This window comes from Mya arenaria, chromosome 12 (assembly GCF_026914265.1).
Source record: "Mya arenaria isolate MELC-2E11 chromosome 12, ASM2691426v1".
In the NCBI taxonomy this organism is placed as follows: Eukaryota; Metazoa; Mollusca; class Bivalvia; order Myida; family Myidae; genus Mya; species Mya arenaria.
In genome coordinates this window covers 8,485,063-8,508,954 of record NC_069133.1, presented here as the reverse complement: position 1 = coordinate 8,508,954, position 23,892 = coordinate 8,485,063, and the positions used below count along the sequence as shown (strand labels likewise).

General features: G+C 35.6%; 2 protein-coding genes and 1 long non-coding RNA gene across 4 annotated transcripts; 1 reads left to right on the top strand and 2 right to left on the bottom strand.

The window, feature by feature from the left end:
- Nucleotides 1-4,099: 4,099 nt before the first annotated feature.
- On the bottom strand, nt 4,100-6,080 carry LOC128211268 (uncharacterized). The gene is made up of 3 exons (XR_008257252.1): nt 5,952-6,080; nt 5,535-5,585; nt 4,100-4,252 (listed from the first exon to the last, which is right to left on the bottom strand). It is a non-coding gene; the product is annotated as an uncharacterized LOC128211268 (long non-coding RNA).
- Nucleotides 6,081-8,453: 2,373 nt separating this feature from the next.
- Nucleotides 8,454-15,938, top strand: LOC128212367 (hemicentin-2-like). Its single transcript, XM_052917790.1, has 3 exons — nt 8,454-8,588; nt 9,148-9,541; nt 13,647-15,938. The coding sequence occupies exons 1-3, from the start codon at nt 8,510-8,512 to the stop codon at nt 14,404-14,406; spliced, it is 1,233 nt and encodes a 410-aa protein (XP_052773750.1). The 5' UTR covers nt 8,454-8,509; the 3' UTR covers nt 14,407-15,938.
- On the bottom strand, nt 11,389-20,682 carry LOC128212368 (palladin-like). Of its 2 annotated transcripts, none has more exons than XM_052917792.1 (3): nt 19,929-20,682; nt 19,155-19,548; nt 11,389-13,268 (listed from the first exon to the last, which is right to left on the bottom strand). In XM_052917792.1, the coding sequence occupies exons 1-3, from the start codon at nt 20,005-20,007 to the stop codon at nt 13,199-13,201; spliced, it is 543 nt and encodes a 180-aa protein (XP_052773752.1). In that variant the 5' UTR covers nt 20,008-20,682; the 3' UTR covers nt 11,389-13,198. The 2 variants fall into 2 exon arrangements, with proteins under 2 accessions (XP_052773752.1, XP_052773753.1); XM_052917793.1 differs by lacking the exon at nt 11,389-13,268 and adding an exon at nt 16,816-18,222.
- Nucleotides 20,683-23,892: the final 3,210 nt, after the last annotated feature.

Below are 23,892 nucleotides of genomic sequence, written 5' to 3'. Positions count from 1 at the left end.
CCACTCTGTAAGTCAAAAACAATGGATACACAAGTTCATTGATTTCCTCGTTTCCTGTAAAAAATGTTATGTCGTTTAGCGTTTGGATTTCCATTGTTAGCATAAGCAAGAAATTGGTTGAGTCCGTCCGCAGTTCTTTTTGCATGTAACGACCGTGTTCTAATAATTTAATACACTCGACACGTTCATTTATAGTCAAATACTTCCGATTTGTTTTATTGTTAGCCATAATCAAAATTAAAACGAATATCACGAACAATGCAATGTATAAAGATCCGTTCGTAGAAGTAAAAAGCCGTGCACTTTGAAAATTAATTAAACTCGTTTCACACCATCAAATGACAGTGGAAACTGTCTGTTCATAATTATTATAACCGGCGTTCTTTGTCGGTACTTGACAATTAACTTCGTAATTATTAAATATCTTCATGTGTGTTAATTCTGCTCAAAACATTCGCTAACGTGTTATAAGCATGATTTCTCGATGAGTAAACACGCATTGTAATCGTGTGATGTTATAGGTATTTTCATTGGACGACGGAAATATCCGAGGCTGTCGTTCCTTTCCGTCAAATTCAGTATCAATTAAAGCTGTGAATTGGCAATAATTACTAGCGGAAGTGTCAGTGACAAGGGATTTGTGGCCGCTAATTAGTGTTTTTATGGCTTCACGGGATCAAAAATTAGTGGCCGTGGCCGCGTTAGACAGGTGGCCGCTAAATGCACGTACTTTATATAGTAAAAACGTACGGGGGAATTTGCAGTGGCCCGATAAGGCAGGTGGCCCTTTAAAGCAGGTGACCGTTCAACCAGGTTTGACTTTTTTTATTTGTTTTTGGAATTTGGGCGATGTATATTTCGCATTAGTTGGACTACATGTCATCATATGTGCTTATTCTGTCAATACAGAAGTTATTATTGTTGTGCTCGCGGTTTTCGTCTGATCTTTAACGGAGTACCGACAGTGATAAATGCCAGAGACGATGGTGCCTCGAGTAGAAAACAAACTTTTTGCAAAGTTGACCAGTGCCCATAAGTTTTCATGATGTAAGTGTTTAATCATTATATTATGTGAAGTTTTAATGCCAATATTCTAGAGACATTTTCCTCAACATGTAGGTATAATTGTTAGAGCCAAAGTCCCCGTAGTTTGCTTCATTATTTTGCAGAAAAAATGAATCCAGAGCATATGCAAGATATTTATATGGAAAAATTGGCAAACCAATGATTTGTGCATCTCATTTGTCGACTCTATGCCAGTTTATACAATACTAATGCAAGATACATGTCGACATTGTATTTAAAAGTGTGCAGAAACGGTTGTACTTGCGTAGGTTGAAAAGGAAATAGAAACAAATAATAATTCAATGATTGATCAAGTAGGCGAACAAAAATAAAAGGATAAAGTAGGCTTACCCTGAATGTCTGGGCACTGTTACTGTTTAAGGGCATAATTAAATAATTGAAAATGAATATGCTGATCAAAAACATTTCGTAAAATTGCGTTTAAGTGAAAATTCTCAATTTTAAAAGTTGTTAAATGATTTCGTCGACTTTTTATGAAATAAAATTCCATTTATTTAAATGCTTCTGCACCGAATAGTTATTAAAATAATTCATAACGGGCGCGTAACAATTAGCAATGAACAAGTAGTAAAAACTACTAAAATTGACCCTCTTATAGATTGTCTTATTTCCTCTGCCTGTTACATTATCAGCGTTCTAACTTTATGTACATGTAGATTGGGCATTACACGAGAACTAACATGTTTATACCTTAGCCCTCAGTCCCTCTAGATACGTAAATAGTGTTATATGAATATGCAAGGTTCTTATAATGAAAGCAACTATATGAGTAAAGTTGTTTGACATGACGTTTGTCTACAGTTCAGCCTTGTCGAAAGTGTATGACGCCGATTCATTATCAATAGATGCGTGTATAACACAAACTTGTTGGATATGCAGAGAGTGTCCGCTTAAAGTCATCTCAAAGCATACAACAGGCATATACAACGTCAAGGCACCTACCGGTGGCTGTTAAATCAATGAGGAATCGCATTCATGTATTAAAGGTAGAGATATCCGATTGTACGTGGGTAAAATAGAATAATTACGAGAATAAAAGTAATCGTAAAAAAGCAGACAACTTATTCATGCCAAACTTATATGGTCTCGTTATTTTAAAACATTTAACTTCGCCGTATTTACAAAACATTATATGCGAGGTTATATGCGGTTTGTGGAAATAATATAGCGTTATTATAACGAGATTTACATGAGTATGTAACATTAATGACATAATGACTCCATTTCTTACAGAGACCATCATATTGACTTGTCAGAGCAAAGAATATTCGTAGAGCGACGAAAGTGTCAACATGTACAAGATTCTTATGAACGGGATATTAAGGACGAGAGATGGAGAATAGCAAAGTGGTACAGTGGAACCTCACTAAACCGAATCTCCACAAAACCGGAATCCTCGGGATACCGGACTTTTTTCAGAGTCCCGGTTTTCCCCTTCTATTTTTAATGTAAAAAAATCCCTACAAAACCGGAACCCCGGAATTCCGGATACCGGACAAAAAATCGAGAAAATTTGTTAGTTGTCAACGTAATTTTACCTCACAAAACCGGACGTTTATTTGTTCAAACATGTCAAAATAATTTTGTGTATTAGGAATTCGCGAATCGCGTGTCACTTTGTTTTGATAGCCGGTGCGTCGTTAAATATTACACCTGTGATGTTGTGTTAACTCGATAATCGATAATAATGATTGTGCTGTGGATTGACTGTCGTGCGATAATCAAACGATAATCAAACTTGTGAAAAGAAAATTGATTGAAACATTAATTTGTTTGTTGCAAAAAATAAAGAACTAGAAACGGTTATTTAGTGATCATTTTGGAGGGTTGTTTGATCTAAAGACTTCTATGATTGAATCAAATTAGAGCGGTGCGTTAATTAAACTATCAAACATACTAAACAAGCATTAAATTACGCGAGTTGTTTTATTTCAAGACTTGGAAAAAAGATGATTATAAAAACGCAGAAATTTTTAATTATGCTTATCACTTTTGCAAGTGCTTTAATCATGTCTCAATCTCCGTCTGAACGTCGGAGAATTGAACTGTCCATAGAGGACAAAAGCCTTTAAAGGTTAACTCAGTTAATATTTTGAGTAAACTTACTCCGTACATCAAATCCGCACTAAACCGGAATCCTCACTAAACCGGAAAGTTTGCCCAGTCCGGATCTTGTCCGGTTTAGTGAGTTTCCACTGTACTATTCAAAGATGCTGCAAACTGAAATAATTGGAGGTGGTGACAATAACCCATAATAACTTAAACAATCGAATCCGGTCGTTTGATTGCGTTTTCATTAAAGTTCTTAACTAGTTCGTTGTTTAACTTGATTTTCTTTTCTTATTTTTGACCAGTAATGCTGACCCAAGTCCAGTATTAGTATTTTACTGTAATCCTATTTCGTTTTCTTTATACAAGTTCAAAAACTTGAGCGTAACTTAGCAAATCTCGAATAAGTCGAGCCATGCACTTTATTTTGGTAAGATATTGCTTGTTTTACACATGCGTACAACCGCGTGTTTTCCTCCATCATAATATCTAGAGAAAATGTGTATAAATGAACCAGCAACTTCCACTTTAAGGAATATTCATCTAAATTTTGAAGACTAACACCCGTCAATTACCAAAATAAAACATCTTGAAAGCTTCATGACGATTGATCATTTCCAAATTGCAGAAACAGTTACTTTGTTTATCTCACATATTCAAAACGAAACCGATGTGGACACTGGCATGTTACATTCTGTATAATTTGAATGCAAACATGAAACATCTATGTTGAAGCTACAAATCAAAAACAGTTTACTGGTACCAGGATTTGATTATTCAGATTTAATAGTTTAGAAACATGCCTTACCTGTAAGCATATTCAACAAAATGAGATAAAAAGGGAAAAAAATGAGACAAAACCGAATTATGGCACTTAAAATCTTAATAGCATCAACTTCATTTTCACGCGAAAGAACTCAAGTTTTTGTTAATAGTTCCGCCTGTGCTAAGACAGCATCACAAAGCTGTAGACCTTCCTTTCGTTTGGCGTCTTGCGTGGAAGTCTAGATTGTCCTGAATGTAGCATCGTTCTTGAAACCCCTGACCATTTATGTCGCATATGCCGGAGTCACATTGCTCACAGTGTACCTTCTTTCGCGGGCCATACGCGGTTTACCTGTATTTAAATATTATAAAGTTTTAAAAAAATACGGACACCTAAAGAGAATGAATGTATTCAATTTAGAATGCTGAATGAGAATGAAATATATTAAAGTAAATATATTGAGCATGATGTATAGTGTTGTATTAAATAAGGCATATCAATGTCTCATACGCTTAAGCCGGTAACCGCAGTTGACTTCTAATTGTAGCATGATTTGTATCAATCGCGATTTAGGTCTAAATGGGGGGGGGGGGGGGGTAGAAGTGTAGTGTGTGGGAGCAAGAACCAGCTCCGATTAGCTCAGTTGGTTAGAGCGCCGTGCTAGTGTTCGGGTGGTCATGGGTTCAAGCTACTACACACAGGGCCCACTTTTCCTCCCAGCTTTACATAATATATATGCATGTATACATTTTGAATTATGCACGTGTACATGCTATATAAAACAGTCTCATTTTCATTTGATTACACATTGTAGCCTTAAGTAGACGTAAGGGGAATAAATCTACTTTTCTTAATAAGCCTGATCCACCCGCAGAGAAAATGTTCACCAAGACCGCAATGATGACTTATATAATAACTTAATAAGTTTTTGATAATACCATTTTCAGAAGTCTATTTAATGCTTGCAATGTCATCCACATTATTATTGAAATGCTCTTTGTTCTATATAATGAACATGAACATATCCGATTTTGGCATGACTAGGGAAGAGTGGCATATGATATGTTAACCTGATCAAAATGGATAGTTGTACAAAACAGGGTTTAATGTCAGTTTGCATCAAATTCAATGATAACGGTAGATAAAGCACTTGTTTATATTTTTCCCGGCTTGAAAACTAGTAACTTGGTAAAGGACTAGGTCTTGTACAAAATTTTATAACATTATGTACATGTATAAGAACTGTTCTGACTGTAAAATTAATACCTTATTGATTCATGAATAAGCAGTAAAGGGAAGATAATGATAGTATGATGTACTACATATGAACCTTACATTCTTCAATTTTGATATAAAAAATTCATTGTGCTGATCATTTGTAATTAATATTTGATAAACAGCATCATTTCAAAACGTAACAAATCTATTTGCAGATGACCACCATCAAAGAAGCCTTTGAAAAAAACATCAGGTGTGCCAAACCCTAATCTTCTGAAAGTCCAAGTTGTCGCCTGTGGGAACGTGGTATATGACAGGAGCCAAGATTACTTTCAGTGAATGCAATTATATCATCTTGGCAAACTGAGGACATAGATTCCCCATTCTCAAAAACACTTCAAAAACTACAGCTTACTGTTTGTTGTGCCTGAACAGCACCTGCACCTTTGGCAGGCCATTGTTCAATCTGAAAAAAATGACGTCAGTTTCTGGCAAAATCATCCAGGTATTGAATCTTTCATATACCATACATTTCTCAAAATGCATTAACCTTCAAATTACCTATTTGAATTATACGAATGAAAAAAACCCATCTAAATACCAACTTGTCTATATCAGAGTGCCTTTAACCCTAGCAAGCAGCGTACATTACATGCATATCACTTAACATTCTTATACTGCTTGCATGTACACATGTAGTTTATTTTATTTCTGTACAGTAAATGTAAATTAGACGGGTTATTTTGCATTTCATTCCTGTCTTTAAATGTAGGAAGAAGCTCAGCTCATACTGTCATGGTACGCAAAAAGAATATGACCTTCATGTAATTACCCTTCAGTCGGACAAGCAAAATCACGCTTAAGCTTCGTGCGAAGGAGAGTGATGTGTGACCGGGATAATTTTCCTGATGATGTGGATTACTGATGTCGTTGCCAACACCTACAAAACATCCGCATCCGCTACAAAAAGATCCACTAAACAGTTTATTTAAGCCTAGCCGCTCAATAGTGTGAGAGTTACAATATTGTATCTGCTATATCCATCAGTTTGTCTCTGCTAGGTCATAAATATAACAACAAGCATCAATGCTGTTTCAATTACCATTCAATTACATGTTTGTCCATTTTTTTTTAATTTATATAGATCTAGATGATATATAAACTTGTCAACAAATAATAATACATTTTCTCTTAAAACTATGTAAACACATTACCAGAAAATATTGTCTATATATAACTTAAAATATATTTCTATTTAATTGTTAAAAATAGACACTTAATAGGCCTATTGAAGTATTCTAGGTTTAAATTTATTAATAGTGAACATTTGCAGAAAATCTAAGCTCCTTGCATTAGATATCAAGAGAGCATCGAGGTTATTGAGATAGGATGATAGCATCGTGAAGTTTCTGTTGGCTGATGACACAATGCTGACGGTCTCCAAAGAACTGAATTAGCATCGAGGTTAATGACGTCAGCTAGTAGGATAGCATGGTTGAGTTTCTGTTGGCTGATTACACAATGCTGACAGTCTCCATAGAACTGCTTTGCTTTGTTGTCCTAGCTTGACAAAAGTTGATCAACTGATGGTACAAGGGAGTGTTCACTTTCATAATAAATCAAACAATTCTGACGTCACCATTATTGCCAAAGTATAACTTAACAGCTTGGCATGACACCAACTTTCTTCATTAACACATATTATGTAACTTGAAATGTATTTCTATTTTATTGTTAAAATTAGTAACTTAATAGGCCTATTGAAGTATTCAAGGTTTAAATATATTAATAGTGAACATTTGCATAAAATCTAAGCTCCTTGCATAAGATATCAAGAGAGCATCGAGGTTATTGATGTCAGCTAGTAGATAGCATGGTGGAGTTTCTGTTGGCTGATGACACAATACTGACGGTTCCATAGAACTGCTTTGCTTTGTTGTCCTAGCTTGACAAAAGTTGATCAACTGACGGCACAAGGAATGGTTCACTTTCATATTAAATCAAACAATTCTGACGTCACCAATATTGTCAAAATATAACTAAACAGCCTGGCATGACACCAACTTTCTCCATTAACACATAATATGTACCCGGATATTATGTTATGAAAACATTAGTTCTTGTCTGTACCATTGCCTTATTTTTCAGATGAAGACAAGCATGCTCTTTAAAGTGAAATTTTATCAATAATAATCTCCTTTGTAGTTATTTATTCTACTGTTAAATAAATGTTGTACCCTTTCTCGACAAGGATATTTAAGTGCGATACTTTTACTTCGTGAATTTTATTTTATAAAAAGTCTGTTTGATGGCTGTTAAGAAAACATTCCCTATTACTGGTGCCTAGAAATAACATTTGAATTAACAATCAATGTAAATAACAATACTCGCAACAGACTTTTCAACTTCCAGATAAACATGTTCAAGGGATTCAGTAACAGTAATGAAATTGATTTCAGAAAAATATTTTCGTAGTTTACAGCCCAGGACGAAATGAAACAAATAGGATTTTTCTACAGAACAAAGAGCCAAGAAAATTTGTATGTAAGGTCCACTTCACGATCATTATAGCACATTATTTACATTTTTTTCTTCCAGTTGTTTCATTCTTGTTTTAAGCAGTACCGTCCCACAGCAATTTCAGTGTTTTGATTATACATGTTTTGCATCTTAGGCTTCTTAAACGATTTCTGAAGGTGTTTTTTTTTAAATCATGTCGACATGTTTTTTGAATTAGTATTTATTAACTGCCCTAGAGTCGACATATGAGATGAAAAATCATCGGTTCGCCAATTTTACCATAAAAATCTCAAGCATATGCTCTCGATTCATTTTCTTCTGCAAATTAATATAGAAAACAACGGGGAGTACTGCTGTAACAATTATTCCTACATGTCGAGGAAAATGATCCCTAGAAGATGGGCGTTATAATTTGTCACAATATAATGACTGAACATTAAAAAAAATGAAAACTTACCGGCACTGGTCGACTTTGCAGAAAGTTGTTTTTTCTACTTTATCAAAACTATGATCATGTGTTTGGCAGTCTGCCTTTTGGTATACCTGCTTAGCTATCGATCGATATATCTATCTAGTAATCACGGTATGTATGCTAAGTTTAGTCGTTTAATTTTCAAGATCTCCAATTAATCTATAACGTAAACAGGAATATTTCTAGTTTACCGTAAACACTTGCATTGCCTATATTGGGTATTTAGAATAAATTATCAAAGGCCATATTTTTGTCTTGTTTTGTTGTTTAACTTTTTTGACAGTTTCACACGTACGCCGATGTAACTCCACTTAGCCTTGCTTTAAGACACGGTGGGTGAGTATGAATATTACTGCGCATATAGATTCATAGGTGGCAGTTCAATTAAAACTATACATATGATGAAGGTGAAAATACGAGTAAATCATTTTGTGTGGCTTCTATGGATTATCTTGGCATACAAATCTGCCGTTAAAGGTTAGTATATTTATTCACTGATTTATTTAAAAAACTGTTTGTTCTACATGACTGTTAAATTTATTTATATAAATATCTTAAATTTTGTTACATACCAAAATAATTAGGCAATAACATTTATTTTTGTTCTCTTGCTGAGTGAATGGCACTGGAAACTCAGTGGAATTTAAAGAATAGACCACACACGTTTATTTCTTGCGAACTCAAAACAAACTTCAGGACTATCAGTGAGATACTTTTCGTATTAATAATATTAATGATACGACGATTACTACTACTACTACTACTACCACCACCACCACCACTACCACCACCACCACCACCACTACTACTACTACTACTACAACTACTACTACTACTACTACTACTACTACTACTACTACTACTACTACTACTACTACTACTACTACTACTACTACTACTACTACTACTACTACTACTTCTTCTACTACTACCACTACTACTGCTGTTGCTGCTACTACTACTGCTGTAACTGCTACTGCTACTGCTGCTGCTACTACTACAAAAAAACGTTTTGTATTATTTTATCATAACACAGGGGAGGTAACAATCCTTGTGAACGGGAATGATGTGTCTGCAGTCCTTCCCTACGAGGTGCGGTTGCTGGAAGGCAGCCCCCTGGAAGTGGATTGTACCTCGAGTGCGGCCACGAGCGACATCACCTGGGAGATCAGGCCGGGTGCTGCAGACGCACAGACCGTCCACAACCGTTCCCTGGGAATACCGGAAGTGCGTCTGCACGACGCCGGCACGTATACGTGCCATGTTACCGCCTACATGAACTCGACCAGTGTAGAAAGCCTGGGGTTCACAATGGAGGTATTGTATCTACACAGGCCCGTCATTTCCGGTATGACGGCTGTGTTCGAGGAGGAAGCGGTCCGCCTCGAATGCCAAGTGGACGCCTCCCCCCAACCCGCATACCAGTGGAGGTAAGATGGCTACACCTACATATGATTAATGAAATTATCTTTCAGCTTAATCGCAAAAAAGATTATTATATTTACATTTAAAATAATTGTTCATTACGATTGCAAATTAGCAGTATCTTCTGTTAGTAAGTATTTATTCTTTAAAAAATGAAATCGAAAATATTCGTTGTTATAAAAGAATAACTGATACTTGTAGGCCCGGTTGTTCAAAACTCTCGTTAAGGATTTAACGTTAACTATAATCGTTAAATGTTACACTGTCAACGTTAAAATTAACGTTAACTTTAACGTTGACAAAAATGAGTTGTTCAAACTTAACACTTACGCTGACGGCGATAAAGTAGGCGCTAACTTAACGACACTTCTAACGTTGGTCTGGACCAACGTTAGAGTCAACGTTAAATAGTCTGTCAACGTTAAAAATGGCTGACACAGTTGGTGCTTTTCTCAACAACAGAAGAAAAGAGAGTATTAAATTATTTCTTTCGATCCACATGAAAGTGTTGACTTAGAAATGCGATGCCGCTACTGTTTTGATATCAATGAATTAATTGTACAGCTGCTTGCTGAAGACTTTCAACGTAAGACTTATTGGTCAGAGCGGTGTCAGCACGGGAGCGAGCAAGTGTGGTTCTGAGGTGAATTGATTAGATATGTCGACCATACTGTCCCTGACATTTGATACTATCCTCTGACTGGTCACTGCAAGTTAAATCACCAACCACCTGTCGCACATTTGATACAATAAGCGCAGTGTTTTTAGGTACCTGTTACTATGTTACTTACACATTTATTTACAGTACCAAACTGAATCAGTAATTGTAAACAGGCTATGAAATGATTATGGTTACCAAATAATTGCAGAATATTTACCTGCATAAATGACCCTGAGGTGAAATATCTCCATGATGACAGATTGGGCTTCCACAAATGCACTGTCAATGTGACAAGTGTGGTAGACCACTCACTTTCCTATTTCCATAGAGGAAGCCACTACAAGAACAGTTTTAAATCCAATTTATCTAATTAAAAAATATTTTCTTCCACTGTTTACATCATCCGAACGCTTGAAATTACGACACAGATAAGTCGGTAAATTAGAAACGGTCGGACGCTTCACCCCACTAATAAATCGCCCCTTTTATGGATCAACCTGTTTCACTTCAATTAACAGGTTAACAGTTTATCTTATCAAAATACAAATAAGCATGAATATTGCATTAGAATCACCAGTTTTGAACAACATAATTGTGAAAATGCAACATGAAAGTATTGCAAAATTATATTTGAGGAGGTTCCAGTTAAAACTCCCCATACCTGTTTAATAAAGCCTAATATTTTCCATTTCTGTTGTGATCCCCATTTTTTATATCATGTTCTGTTTATATATGTAAAGCATGTTTTTGCTCCAATGTTGACATATTTTACAAATTAAGTTTTTTAAGCTGCCCTTTGTGGTATAAATATTGCACATGGGTGCACAAGTTTGGTCTTAAAGCACTGTATATCCCCTGTTTGGTCTATTTAATCGAACACCATTTAAGTGTTTATACTTATCATGCAGATTAAATTAAAGCATTAATCCACTTTACATTTGATAAGTCAATGCAAAGTTAACTAGATTCTTATACTAGTAATATAAAAAAAATCAATAATAGGACGGTATTAAAAAAGCTGAACTGATATCCTAGTTAAGGGCAAGTAGTTCAGTCAACATGAATATTTAGTGTAATGTAACCTCAAATCATTTTTTCCCCATTTTTTTTCGTTGTGGTTAAAACATGGCCTTGACATTCATGAAAAAAACAACGGATTTTTAGAAGCAGTTGTAGAATTTTGGTAATATATATAGATATACCAGTGTATATATATCATGTTATATATGCCTTTACGTATAACGGTTGGTTCACAAAACAAAACGCATCCTTAATTTTTATATCATTATTCATTTAATATTGACTAAAAAATAGCAAAGTGATGAAATGAATAATGAAATACACCACTGCCTGTGACTTAGTTATACAAGTTTAACATTTTAAGTGGATTTACCCTTCAAGTGGACAGGGTAAGTTTAATTGTAATTTCGCCGCATCAGACCACAGAAATTGTAAAGGATTATGGAAATACAAACAGGAAGTGAGCTTAACGCTGGTGTTAACGCCAACACGTAAGCGTTACATCAGTGTTAGCTAACGCTTACGCCTATAGATTTTTGAACAACAGGATAACGCTGATGGCGTTAGTTAACGTTAACGCTAACGGTTAACGCTAACATGTCAGCATAAGCGTAAGTAATTTAACGAGAGTTTTGAACAACCGGGCCGTAATGTCGTTTATCAAAAGGTTTAATGACGTCGCACTATTCCAATCAGTTCAATATTGGAATAAACAATGACGTCATAACTCATTGCGTGTTCAACAATATGAAAAGTTTTATCTTAACAAAGGACTAGGTGAACTGCCTATATTTTCCGAACAGACCATGTTCAAGAGGCCATAACTTTGTCGAATCTCAACCTTACTCAACAATAGTAGACTTTACCTGTTTGGTGTTTGTTAGTGTTGATATAATATTGTCGTAGCGGGATGCAACATTTTTTGTCTGGAAAACTTGGATGAAAATCGCGGGTAGTTGGTTCGACCAGTGGCATGCTTTATGTATCTCAGGCTAAAAAAGCAACAGTTTTCGGTAAAGGTGTACATCTTCTTGAATAGTGATAGTATCTATTCAATTAAAGCCCATAATTGATATCTTATTACCTCTTTAACCTGTGTATTTTTTGGCAAATATAAGCTTGGGAATATGTTTGCCTTTTGGTAATTGAGCAGGGGGTTGAGGGTTACTATTGGTGTGTGCACCCTGCCCCTGTGCTCTTTAGTTATACTACTAATATATATTACTAAAGTGAGTGATATTTCAGAATGTGAACCACGCAGCAATTTTTACTATTTTTCGTAAAATTCTCATTTCTGTAAAGTTTTCCGTTAAAAAATGCTCTAAAGGTACATGTAGGTGCAGCGACACCAGTTGTACGTTCGTTTGTATGTTTAAGTTCGAAGTCATCATAAAAACTCCCTGCTTTTTGCCATCAACAGGAGTTCATGGCATTTGTTAGTAGCGACCCTTTGATGAGCTTAGGTTGACAGATTTCCTGGACGAGTTGACTAATATACTATGTTTTATATGATGACGAGTCCCGGATTCTTTTAATCACTTGATTTTTCCGGAAAAAAAATAGCAAAAAAGACCTACCTCATTGTAGTACCTGTTTCACCAGCTCTGATGAGCCGAATATCACAAACTGACTAAGCAATACCAATTCTCGCAATACACGTATGGCAGAAATGTAGTACCAGGAAGAAATTAAAACAACGTATATATACCGATCTGTTTATACGTATAATGAATACAGAGTTGATTTCCAGTGAGGATCACAACATAAACAAAATTCGCATTCTTTTAATAAACAATGACGTAAAAACCGGTTTGTAGTTTGTTAATGACATCATTTCCTGTTTAGATGCAGAATCTGAAGAATGTTTTAAGAACGTTTGTTCATAATATCTTCAGGTAGTGTTGTAACGGTCCGCTGTAGGCGGTGGATTAGTGTAACGGTCCGCTGTAGGCGGCGGATGTGCGTTCATAATAACGTTCCGTTAAAACGGAAGTACGTTCATACCGGATGTAAACTTGGTTGGTAATATGCAAATTAGCAAAGCCCGGGATCTGTGAGAATAGAGAAGTTAGTGTATATAAAGACCAGTGGACCCGTTCAGAGTCGAGCATGCTTTTCCCTGAAGGGATCAGTTGGTGTTTGTTTCATTACGCCAGAAAGCTCGGCTAACTGGTGTTTGTTTGTTTGACGGCGCACGTTACAGTGTCACGTTTTTTTCTTATGAATTAAATAGAATATAAACAACTAAGTACTTTATTCAAATAAATCTATATCATTAAAACGGGAATGAGATATAAACGTATGACCTGCAAAAATATTACCTTAATACGTAGCATTTGGGAGTAAACGATACGGTTGTAGGAGGTGTTTACACTTTATAAAACTAACAACTGATGTTGAAGTTATAAAAACTTATCAACATTTTTCAGGAGTGAAAATGGCATTCTACTCCAAACTAGACAAAGCCTGCAGGCGGTTCCGGTCGCCAGCGACATCTACCCTGTATCCGGCGGGTTCGCCATTGACTACAAGTGTGTAGTGTCCGCCACACTGGTGCCCAGTTTTGGCCAGGCGCAGGGGGTCGAGCAGGTCGCGATGTGGACAATGACTGTTTACAAACGTGTACGTACAAAAGGATTTAGCAACACCGGTCGCTTCTACTCCGTTGAAGATGGCAGAAACGTGAACATAACGTGCCTTGCAACCGGAAGTCCACCTCCTTACTTCCGATGGGAGCTGGGGACTACGGGCGAGTCGGTTGCACAGGGGCAGAGCCTCGTCATCGAGCACATCACAAAGGAGATGCAGGGACAATACAGGTGCCGCGCGTTCAACTCTATCCCGTTAAACAACGGAAGTATTCTTGGAACAAACGCGTATGCCGTTGTGGATATTGATGTTTATACGCCACTGAATGGCGACACGGCCGGTACGGCATGTAATGAATCAACTAAGGGACCTGTAACTGCTACCCCAAGCAACCCCTCTCAAACAGACGCACACTGTGATTGCAATGATTACGACCCAGTACCGGTCATTATCCTAGCCTCAATCGGATGGGTGTTGTTTGTGGCTGCCATCATAACACTTATTGCATGCTTACTGCTGTTGGTTAGAAGTAGGAATATGTCTGCCAAACAAGTTTTCGAACAGACGCCTGGTGTCCCTAACGGCAGCAAATTTCCATGACCAATGCACATTTCTATGAAAATTCTTCCATAACCTTACGACCGCAAGAGGGCTGTCAGGGTCAGCAAGTTGTAAGCTTGAACCTGTCCACAACGGGGACTTATATGGAGCCCATCGACGTAGATTTGGGCTTAAATTCAGAGTCAGACCTATCCAAGAACCCACGCGAGTCGGAAGTCGGATATACAGGACTGACCTCGGGCGTTTCATAACAAAATTCAGTGGTGTGAAATGTGCGGATTTGTTCTACTGAACGCATTGTTAGTACACACTGTTTAATACGGATGGGTGAAATTCTATTTGCTTTATCATATTCTCAATCTTTTTCAAACTAAGTTTCAATCTCAGATATTCAGATTATTAGTATTCTAACAACCTCATAAAGATTCTCAGCCCTTATTTCATATCAGATAAAATTAAATCAAATAAAAAAAGTGACAAAAAAAAAGGATATTTAAATTTTAGACATTTGATAAAATATGAATAAAACGCATTGCAAATGTTGAAATTAATTTGCAATGATTTAAATTGCATGTACAATTCTATTCATTATCATCGTCATTATTATTCCAACTATTATTGTGTTTCCATAGCAGAGATGAAGGTACCTCAAATTAAATGGAACTATTCAACCACTTGAAACACTGAATGTATAAATTTAAATAAATAACTTGATTAATTCTAGATATGTGCTGAATTTCCAACATAATAAAGTTATGTTTTTGCTGGTATTTTGTTCAGTTTGGGCTTCAAACATCTACAACAGCCTGAACAGTCTTAGGGCGCTCTTATTTCTATAATTATTGCTATCAACTTTACATTTTTAATCAAACAAATTCTAGTGTACAGGCAGCACTGTATGGCTTAGAGACACGGGAATATTAACAGTTTAACACAGTTACCAATGTTGAAGGCTCACCATAAAGGTTGATGCATTTTTTTAAATTGAAATGCACTTATATGTTAAACATATTTGTCTTGAGTGATAAAAAACAGACAAAAAACATACTATTTAGGAACAGATGAAAACTATTTACCTTTATAAATGTGATTTTGGGAAATAATAGCTACGTAGCCACAAACTCCCAAATGATAAAAACGCCAATATTTTGCTGTTTTTATTTATACCTAAGTCATATGCTTCTTTGTTTTAATATCATTAAAGACAAATGAGTTAATCAAAAAAAATGTATTGAACTAGTAAAAAAAAGAATTGGCTTCAACCTACATTGTGCGCCTTTAAGTGTATGGAATAACCATCAGCCGTGAACGTACTATATTAGAAAATCTATTAAAAGGATGAATTCATCTATACATCTTAAATACTTGAAGGTATGGCAATAGTTATACATCGTTATTAATATCCCGAGTTGCATGTAGTTTATATGCGTGCTTAACCATGTTTGCCATATACATTTTATATTGTATTTCGATCACAGATCACATTCACTTCTTGTTTTTTTATATAATTGTTGATCTGTTGCTGGAAAAGGAATCAACATCTATTTTTCAATAAATCTTTTGACATCATACCTTGTGTTTTTGACATCGAAATAACAATGTTTTGCCACAAAAAAACACACATTATTATCGAGAATTCAAACGATGGTTGTGCGACCTGTATCAGTTGCTAGGGTGAAAGCTTATCAGTAAATCTAATATTCTCATAATGGCTGATCAAAAATACGTCCTAATCGTAGCAATTTAAGAAAGTCCATCTAGGACCATTTACACTAAATATGAGGACAGGGAGTCAGATCTTACCGTAATTAAGATCGTACACTTCAGCAAAAGTTTCAACTGAATCCCAGCCTGCACGCCCCAGCAATAATTTCAACTAAATACAAGTCTGCAGACCCTAGCAATAATTTCAACTCGATCCCAGCCTGCGTGCCGTAGCAATATGTTCAACTAGGTCCCAGTCTGCACGCCCTAGCAATAATTTCAACTGAATCCAAGTCTGCAGGCCCTATCAATATTTTCAACTGAATCCAAGCCTGCAGATTCTGGCAATAATTTTAACCGAATTCCAACCTGCAGGCCCTAACAATAATTTCACCTGAACTCCAGCCCGCAGGCCCTAGCAAATATTTCAACTGAAATAATCCTAGATGGACTTGTTTGAAGTGCTATATACCGGTTTTGAACGGATTGTTAGCATGCATTATGCTGAAAACAGACAAGCTCTCACCCTAGCAACTTATACAGGTCGGACAACCATTCCACGAATTTTCGATAAAAATGGGGGGGGGGGCATTGTTATGGCGATGTAGAAAAGATTGTCACAAGGTATGATGTCAAAAGATTTATTGAAAAATAGTTGTTGATTTTTTTTCCAAGCAACAAATCAATAATTATATAAAAAGAAGAGTTATTCATCCGTTTATTTGATTTCTAATATAGTTATTTCACGACTGATTGTTTTCCCATTTACTTAAAGGCGCAAAGTAAAGGATGATGCCATTATTATTTTATTATTTCAATGCATTGTCTTATTTAACTCATTTGACAAATAAAGATATGCGTTTTTGGTTTTAATCATTAAGGTCTAAGGCAACTTAACTCATTTTAAATTAATGTCAACATTTGCAATGCTTTTTAGTAAGTTTTTACAAATTTGTTTATATTTTAATAAAATATCTAGTAAAATAATATAAGTTATACTATTATTGTAGCTAATATATTTTTGTCATTTTTTATTTTATTTAATTTCATCCGATACGAAATAAGGGCTGATGGTCCTTATAAGGCTGTTAGAATAATAATAATCGTGATATCTGAGTTTAAAATTTAGTTTTAAAAGGATTTAGAATATAATAAAGCAAAGCGGACTTCACACATGTGAACAACATGTACGTGATAACAATGCATTTAATAAAGAAAATACTTTTTACACCACTGGGTAAATTAAGGTATGAGACGCCCGGGGCACTTCCTGTATATCTGATTTCCGACGCGCCTGGGTTCTTGATGGCCTACAGGTTCAAGTTTACAACTTGCTGGCGCTGACAGTCCTCTTGCGATCGTAAGGTCAAATAAGAATGTTCCGGCATTGATGTTAGACATGTGCTGTCGTTAAGGACACCAGGCGTCTGTTTGGAAACTTCTTCAGCAGACATGTTCGTCCTTCTAAACAGCTGCAGAAAGCATACAATAAGTATTATGATGGCAGACAAAAACAACACCCATCCGATTGAGGCTAGGGCAATGATCGGTGCAGGGTCGTAACAATTCCAAACACAGCGTGCGTCAGTTTGAGAGGGGTTCGTTGGTGTAGCTGTTACAGGTCCCTTAGTTGATTCAATAAGTGCCATACTACCCGTGACGCCATTCAGTGGCGTGTATACAACGATAGCCACACTCGCATACGCGTTTGTTGCAAGGATACTTCGGTTGTTCATCGGGATAGAGTTGAGCGCATGGCACCTGTATTCTCCCTGCATCTCTTTTGTTATGTGATCGATGACGAGGCTCTGCCCCTGTGAAACCAACCCGCCAGTAGTCACGAGCTCCCATCGGAAGTAAGGAGGTGGACTTCCGGTTGCCAGGCACGTTATATTCACGTTTCCGCCTTCTTCAATGGAATAGAAGTGACCGGTGTTAGTGAAACCTCCGATGCGTACGCGTTTGTAAACGGTAATTGTCTTTATGGCGCTTTGTTCGACACCCTGCGCCCGGCCAAAGCTGGGTAAAAGTGTGGCGGACACTACACACTTGTAGTCAATGGCGAACCCGCCGGATACAGGGTAGATGTCGCTGGCGACCAGGACCGCCTGCAAGCTTTGTCAAGATTGGAGTAGAATGCCGTTTTCAGTCCTGAAAGATATTGAAAAGGTTTAATAACTTCAACAGTCGTAAGTTTAGTAGAATGTAAACACCTCCCACACCCATATCGGATACTTCCATACCCTGCGCATCAAGATCAGTTTCCTCCAGGTCATACGTTTATATCACCGAAAGGCAAAAATAATTCCCAGGCTTATATTTGCAAAAATACAAACATGTTCAAGAGGCCATAACTGTGACAAAACCTAACCAACCTCAGCAGTTATGGGCTTTAATTGAATAGTTTCTATTACTCTTTAACAACATGTACACCTTTACCGAAAACTGTTTCTTCTTTAACCCGAGATGCATAAAATATGTCACTGGTTGAACCAACTACCCGCTTATTTCACCCAAGTTGTTCCCAGACAAAACATGTTTTATTCCGCTACGACAATATTAAACATATTAACACGTATGCCTAACTAACACTAAACAAGTAAAGACCACTTTGCTGAGTAAGGTTGAGATTTGACAAAGTTATGGCCTCTCGAACATGGTCTGTCCGGAAAATGTAGGGAAACACAGATTCGCCTAGTCCTTTTTTACGATAAAACTTGACGTTCATATTGTAGAACACACAATGAGTCATGACGTCATTGTTTATTCCAATATTGAACTGATTGGAATAGTGCGACGTCATTTAACCAATGATGCACGACGTTTACAAATATCAGTTATTATTTTATACCAGCGTTTAATTATTATCGATTTCATTTTTTATTATTATCGATTTCATTTTTTATTAATAATGAATACTCAATTGCAAAGGAAACTGCTAAATTTTATTCGTAATGAATAATTATTTTAAATGTAGATATAAATAATTTTTCTTACGTTATGCTGTATGAACACAGCACGCGAGAACATTCAGTGAAGCGCGCATACAGGTCTTAAATCACATGTAGGTGTAGCCTTCTTACCTCCACTGGTATGCGGGTTTGGGGAATGCGTCAACGCGACATTCGAGGCGGACCGCTTCCTCCTCAAACACGGCCGTCATACCGGAAATTAAGGGGCTATGTAGATACAGCACCTCCAGTGTGAACCCCAGGCTTTCTACACTGGTGGAGTTCGGGTTGGCGGTAGCATGACACGTATACGTGCCGGCATCGTGCGGAAGCACTATCGGTATTTCCAGGGAACGGTTGTGGACGGTCTGTGCGTCTCCGGCATCCGGCCTGATCTCCCAGGTGATGTCGCTCGTGTCCGCACTCGAGGTACACTCCACTTTGAGATGGCTACCCTCCAGCAACCGCAGATCATACGGAAGGACTGCAGGCACATCATTCTCGTTCATAAGGATTGTAACCTCCCCTGGATTATGATAAAATAAATCGAAATGTTGATTTGTTGTTGCAGCAGTAGCAGCATTAGCAGGAGCAGTAGCAGAAGAAATAGTAATAGTATTAGTATTAATCGTAGCCGTATAATTAATATTATTACGAAAAGCATCCCATTGATATTCCTGAACGGAAGTTTTTTCTGAGTACGCAAGGAATTCAAGGGTGTGGTATATTCATCCTTTAAATTCCAGTGGCATTTACCCAGCAAGAAAACAAACATAAATGTTATTGCCTGATCATTTCAGTAGGTAATAAAATTTAAGGGAAATATGTATATATATATATTTATACATTTAGCAGTCATCTAAAACAAACAGTATTTTAAAAATTCTGTGTATAAAAAATAATAACCTTTAACGGCAGAATTGTATGCCAAGATAATCCATAGAAGCCATACAAATTGATTTACTCGTATTCTCACCTTCATCATTTGCGTAGTTTTAATTGAACTGCCGCTTATGAATCTATTTGCGCAGTTATATTCAAACTCAATCACCGTGTCTTCAAGGCTGAGTGGGGTATATTGGCGTACGTGTAAAACTTTCCACGAAGTTAATCAACAAAACAACAACACAAGACAAAAAATCATCTAATTTAAAACTTCAAACTTCATAGATATTATGATAGTTGTCAACTTATTATTTTTAGTTAAATAAGCTTCCATCTTATTGGGGTAAAGTTTGCCTTTCACTACAATAATGCCTTGTTCCAAACTTGACAATGAAAATATTAAATGATCTATTTTATCATTAGCATGTTTGAAGTCTCCTTCATTCCTTTATATAGTATATTATTGAGATGCTTGAAAGAATGTTGTAACTTAAGGGACATGAAATTATAGTATAAATAATTAATGACAAAAAATAAAATGATTTGAAAAAACGTTGCCATGTCAACCATATTTACATTGTCAACAGAGGGTAGCAATTGTTACGATTTTATATAAGAGTTTAAAGCTGTACTCTCACAGATTTACCATTTTTACAATTTTTATTTTTGGTCTTGGAAAGAGCAAATTTTTGCGTATGTATTTCCAAACCAATGATATAAAATTGCTGACAAAAATCAGATCGTAGATCTTCATATATCCGTTCGAAAATGAATGTTTACGGTTTAAGAAAATGCACAAAACATCAATTTTTGAGCTTAAATCTAAAAATCTGCGATCTAATTTATTTTTGTCAGCAGTGTTACTTAATTGGTTTCCATTGAATTTCGCAAAAATTGGGTAGTTCCAAGATAAAAAATAAAAAAAGCTGTCAGAACGTTCAATCTGTGAGAGTGCAGCTTTAAATAGTGTGTCTTGGGACAATACTTGATCTACATGTAAATGTTAATGTGTTTTGTGTGCATGTTAATTATCATTAAAAAGAACATTTTAAAGAAACTCTTTTTGTTGTTATACCTGGTATACGAAAGCTACAGTTTCTCAGTCAAAAAATGGAATTTCATAAAAAAAAATGGAGTTTGCTTTTTGAATATGAAAATAACTCAATTTCGCCCAAATACCTCACCTAATCACATGGTGAGTCACATGCTATGACATATTTTAACGCCCATATTCTAGCGACGATTTTCCGCGACTTGTAAGAATTATTGTTATGGTATTCCCCGTAGTTCGCTACATTAGTTTACAGAAAAAAACTGAACCGAGGGCAGATGCATGCGATTTATATGGTAAAATTGGCCAAACACTGATTTTTTTCATCCCATATGGCGACTCTAGGGCAATTTCAAAAAAGTGTACAGAAACAGCTTTAGCAACCTATGATGTAAAGCAAGTAAAATCAAAGCACTGAAAGTGTTGAGGGATGGACTGCTTAAACTGGCAGCAATAATGTAACAACTGGTAGAATAGTGTAAGTAATGTACTTAGAAGATAGTGAAGTGGACCATACAATCAAAATGTATTGGCTGTTTGTTTGTAGGGAAAAGAGATACATCTGAAGTAGCATGTTCATTGTTAAGAATATTGGTATTTTGTCTGTTAATTGAAAACTATCAGTTGAATAGGTAAAATGTCTTTTAAGTTGTATGACAAAGTTTTGAGACAACAACCAATACGCAGAGGCTATCACAAGAAATTTTTGTTTGTCTTTGATAAGAATGAAACAGTAAAAACATGAAAGACACAAGTTCTTATTGATATACATTTTATTGAAAAAGCTGTAAATGTTTCCAAAGAATTTTAATTGAAGAATGTAATACATATTTGTTTTAAACACTGATTTTAAGATATATTTGTTTTTTTAATAACACTATTATAGAAATACTGAAAATGTTTTTCATGTTCATGAAAATCAAATGCTAAATTAAGATTTTAGTCTATAATCGAGCATATTTTTACCATTGCGTGAAATGGAAGTGAATAAAAATGAAAGTTGAATGTTCTCGCCCTCGAAAACATTTTGTTTTCCTTTATTGAAATAAAAAGTAAACTTGGTCGATTTTATATCCGCTAGTGCAAATACAAACACAGAGCATTTCAATTTGTAAAACAATATTGACAAAGTAACACAAAGTATATATACATGCAAGTTCCACTGTATTTTTTTAAACTTATTACGGATTTAAGTTTTTGTACAGTATGTGTTTCTTGATCTAAAATGGTTCTGAAATTGAGCCAAATTTACAATTGCCAAACATTTCTTGATAATTATCAATTCTACCAGAGTTAATAAGATTAATTTCAGTCTCACTGAAAGTCACAGTTTATACACATTTCAACCAAAAGTTATTATTATACAATTAATTCTTGAAAGAACATTTAGTTGAGCTTAATAAGTTATATTATTAGTTTGGAAAATTCAGCTCTTTAAGTACAAAAATGAGCACCCTGGAATGTATTTAGAAGCATTTGTCTGTTTAATTTTCCAGATTGGAAAATGAAAATTATTTCCAGTACCATGTGTCATTTTACAGTCAGAACTGTTTTTAAGACATGAAAAGTTTGTGGTCAATGATGGATGCGATGTGAAGGCTATCACAGGATGGATTATATTTTGGAAGAACGCACGAGCTGAAACATGATTTATCATCACCATTGACCAGTCTTTAATGCAATATTTATCTACGACGAACTATTTTGGCAAAATGATCTATAGGATATTTGGTTAATTAATATAACTGCCTGTTCTGACAGTAACAATACAAAACTATCATACATATTATAACATAAAAGGCAAAAGATCAGGCAGTGGCTTGCAAAGAAATATAAGTATTGCAATTGCTGAATAGAAGATGTAGCTGACAAATATCACATAACATGAATGACTGGAAGCGTGAAAGTATACACATCTTCACAATCGTTTTAGTTATATGTGTGGATATTGAACAAAAAAATACACATGAAATGAGATCAGTACTTATCATTTACATCGTAGCAGAAAACAGGTGCAATGGGTGAACATTGTTACAGGGTGTCAATAATCTATGTATAACACACACAACAAAAACAATGCATACAAACAAGAAACTTAAGCTGAACTAAGAAGTAGATTTACAGAGATTTGTAGAGAGCAAATCGCTAAAACACACTGAATAGTGAATATCTTCAGTTTGTAAAAAAGTGTTATTGAAGTAAAGTATCATTTATTTACAGGTAAAGAAGTGCACATGATTTGGAAAATCCTATTTATTTCATCTCGTCTTTGGCTGTTAACTACGAAAATGTTTTTCTGAAAGCAATTTCATAATTGTTTATGAAGCTCTCGAGCATGTTTATCTGGAAGTTGAAAAAAAACCCAATCTGTCGTGAGTATTTGTGATTTATATCGAGCATTTATTCAAACGTTTTTTCTAGGCAATAATGGAAGAGAATATTTCCTTAACAGCCACCAATCAGACTTTTATAAAAAAAAATGTTCACGAATAACATACAGATAATTGAAAGTTTCAAACTATTAAATGTCAACAGGCTTATAGTTAAAGTAATGTTGTAGCAAATCAGACCTTGACTGCCTGGTATATTATGAACTGAAGTGATATGAAAATGAGCAGTCACAACACAGTGGCAGAAATAAATGGGAAAAAAATGGCAACTAGATAATCTGTTAATTACTGGACACTAGCATGGCACATTATTGTATTTTTCCCTGCTTGAAAACTTACAACTTGGGAAAGGACTAGGCTTTGTACAAAAGTTTACAACAGTAGGTACATGTATGAGAACTGTTCTGACTGTAAAATTAATACCTTATTTATTCATGATTAAGCTGCAAATAGAAGATAATGATTATGTAGCATAGTATGTTACACTACACATGTTCCTCAGATTCTTCAATTTAGATATCAAAAAATCATTGTGCTGATTATT

Bases quoted from the DNA above. Each gene is read 5' to 3' on its own strand.
- LOC128212367 (XM_052917790.1), top strand. From the start codon at position 8,510: ATGATGAAGGTGAAAATACGAGTAAATCATTTTGTGTGGCTTCTATGG. The intron at 8,589-9,147 runs GTTAGTATATTT...ATCATAACACAG, and splicing joins ATACAAATCTGCCGTTAAAG to GGGAGGTAACAATCCTTGTG. The intron at 9,542-13,646 runs GTAAGATGGCTA...AACATTTTTCAG, and splicing joins CAACCCGCATACCAGTGGAG to GAGTGAAAATGGCATTCTAC.
- LOC128212368 (XM_052917792.1), bottom strand. From the start codon at position 20,007: ATGATGAAGGTGAGAATACGAGTAAATCAATTTGTATGGCTTCTATGG. The intron at 19,549-19,928 runs GTTATTATTTTT...ATCATAATCCAG, and splicing joins ATACAATTCTGCCGTTAAAG to GGGAGGTTACAATCCTTATG. The intron at 13,269-19,154 runs GTAAGAAGGCTA...CTATTCTCACAG, and splicing joins AAACCCGCATACCAGTGGAG to ATCCCGGGCTTTGCTAATTT.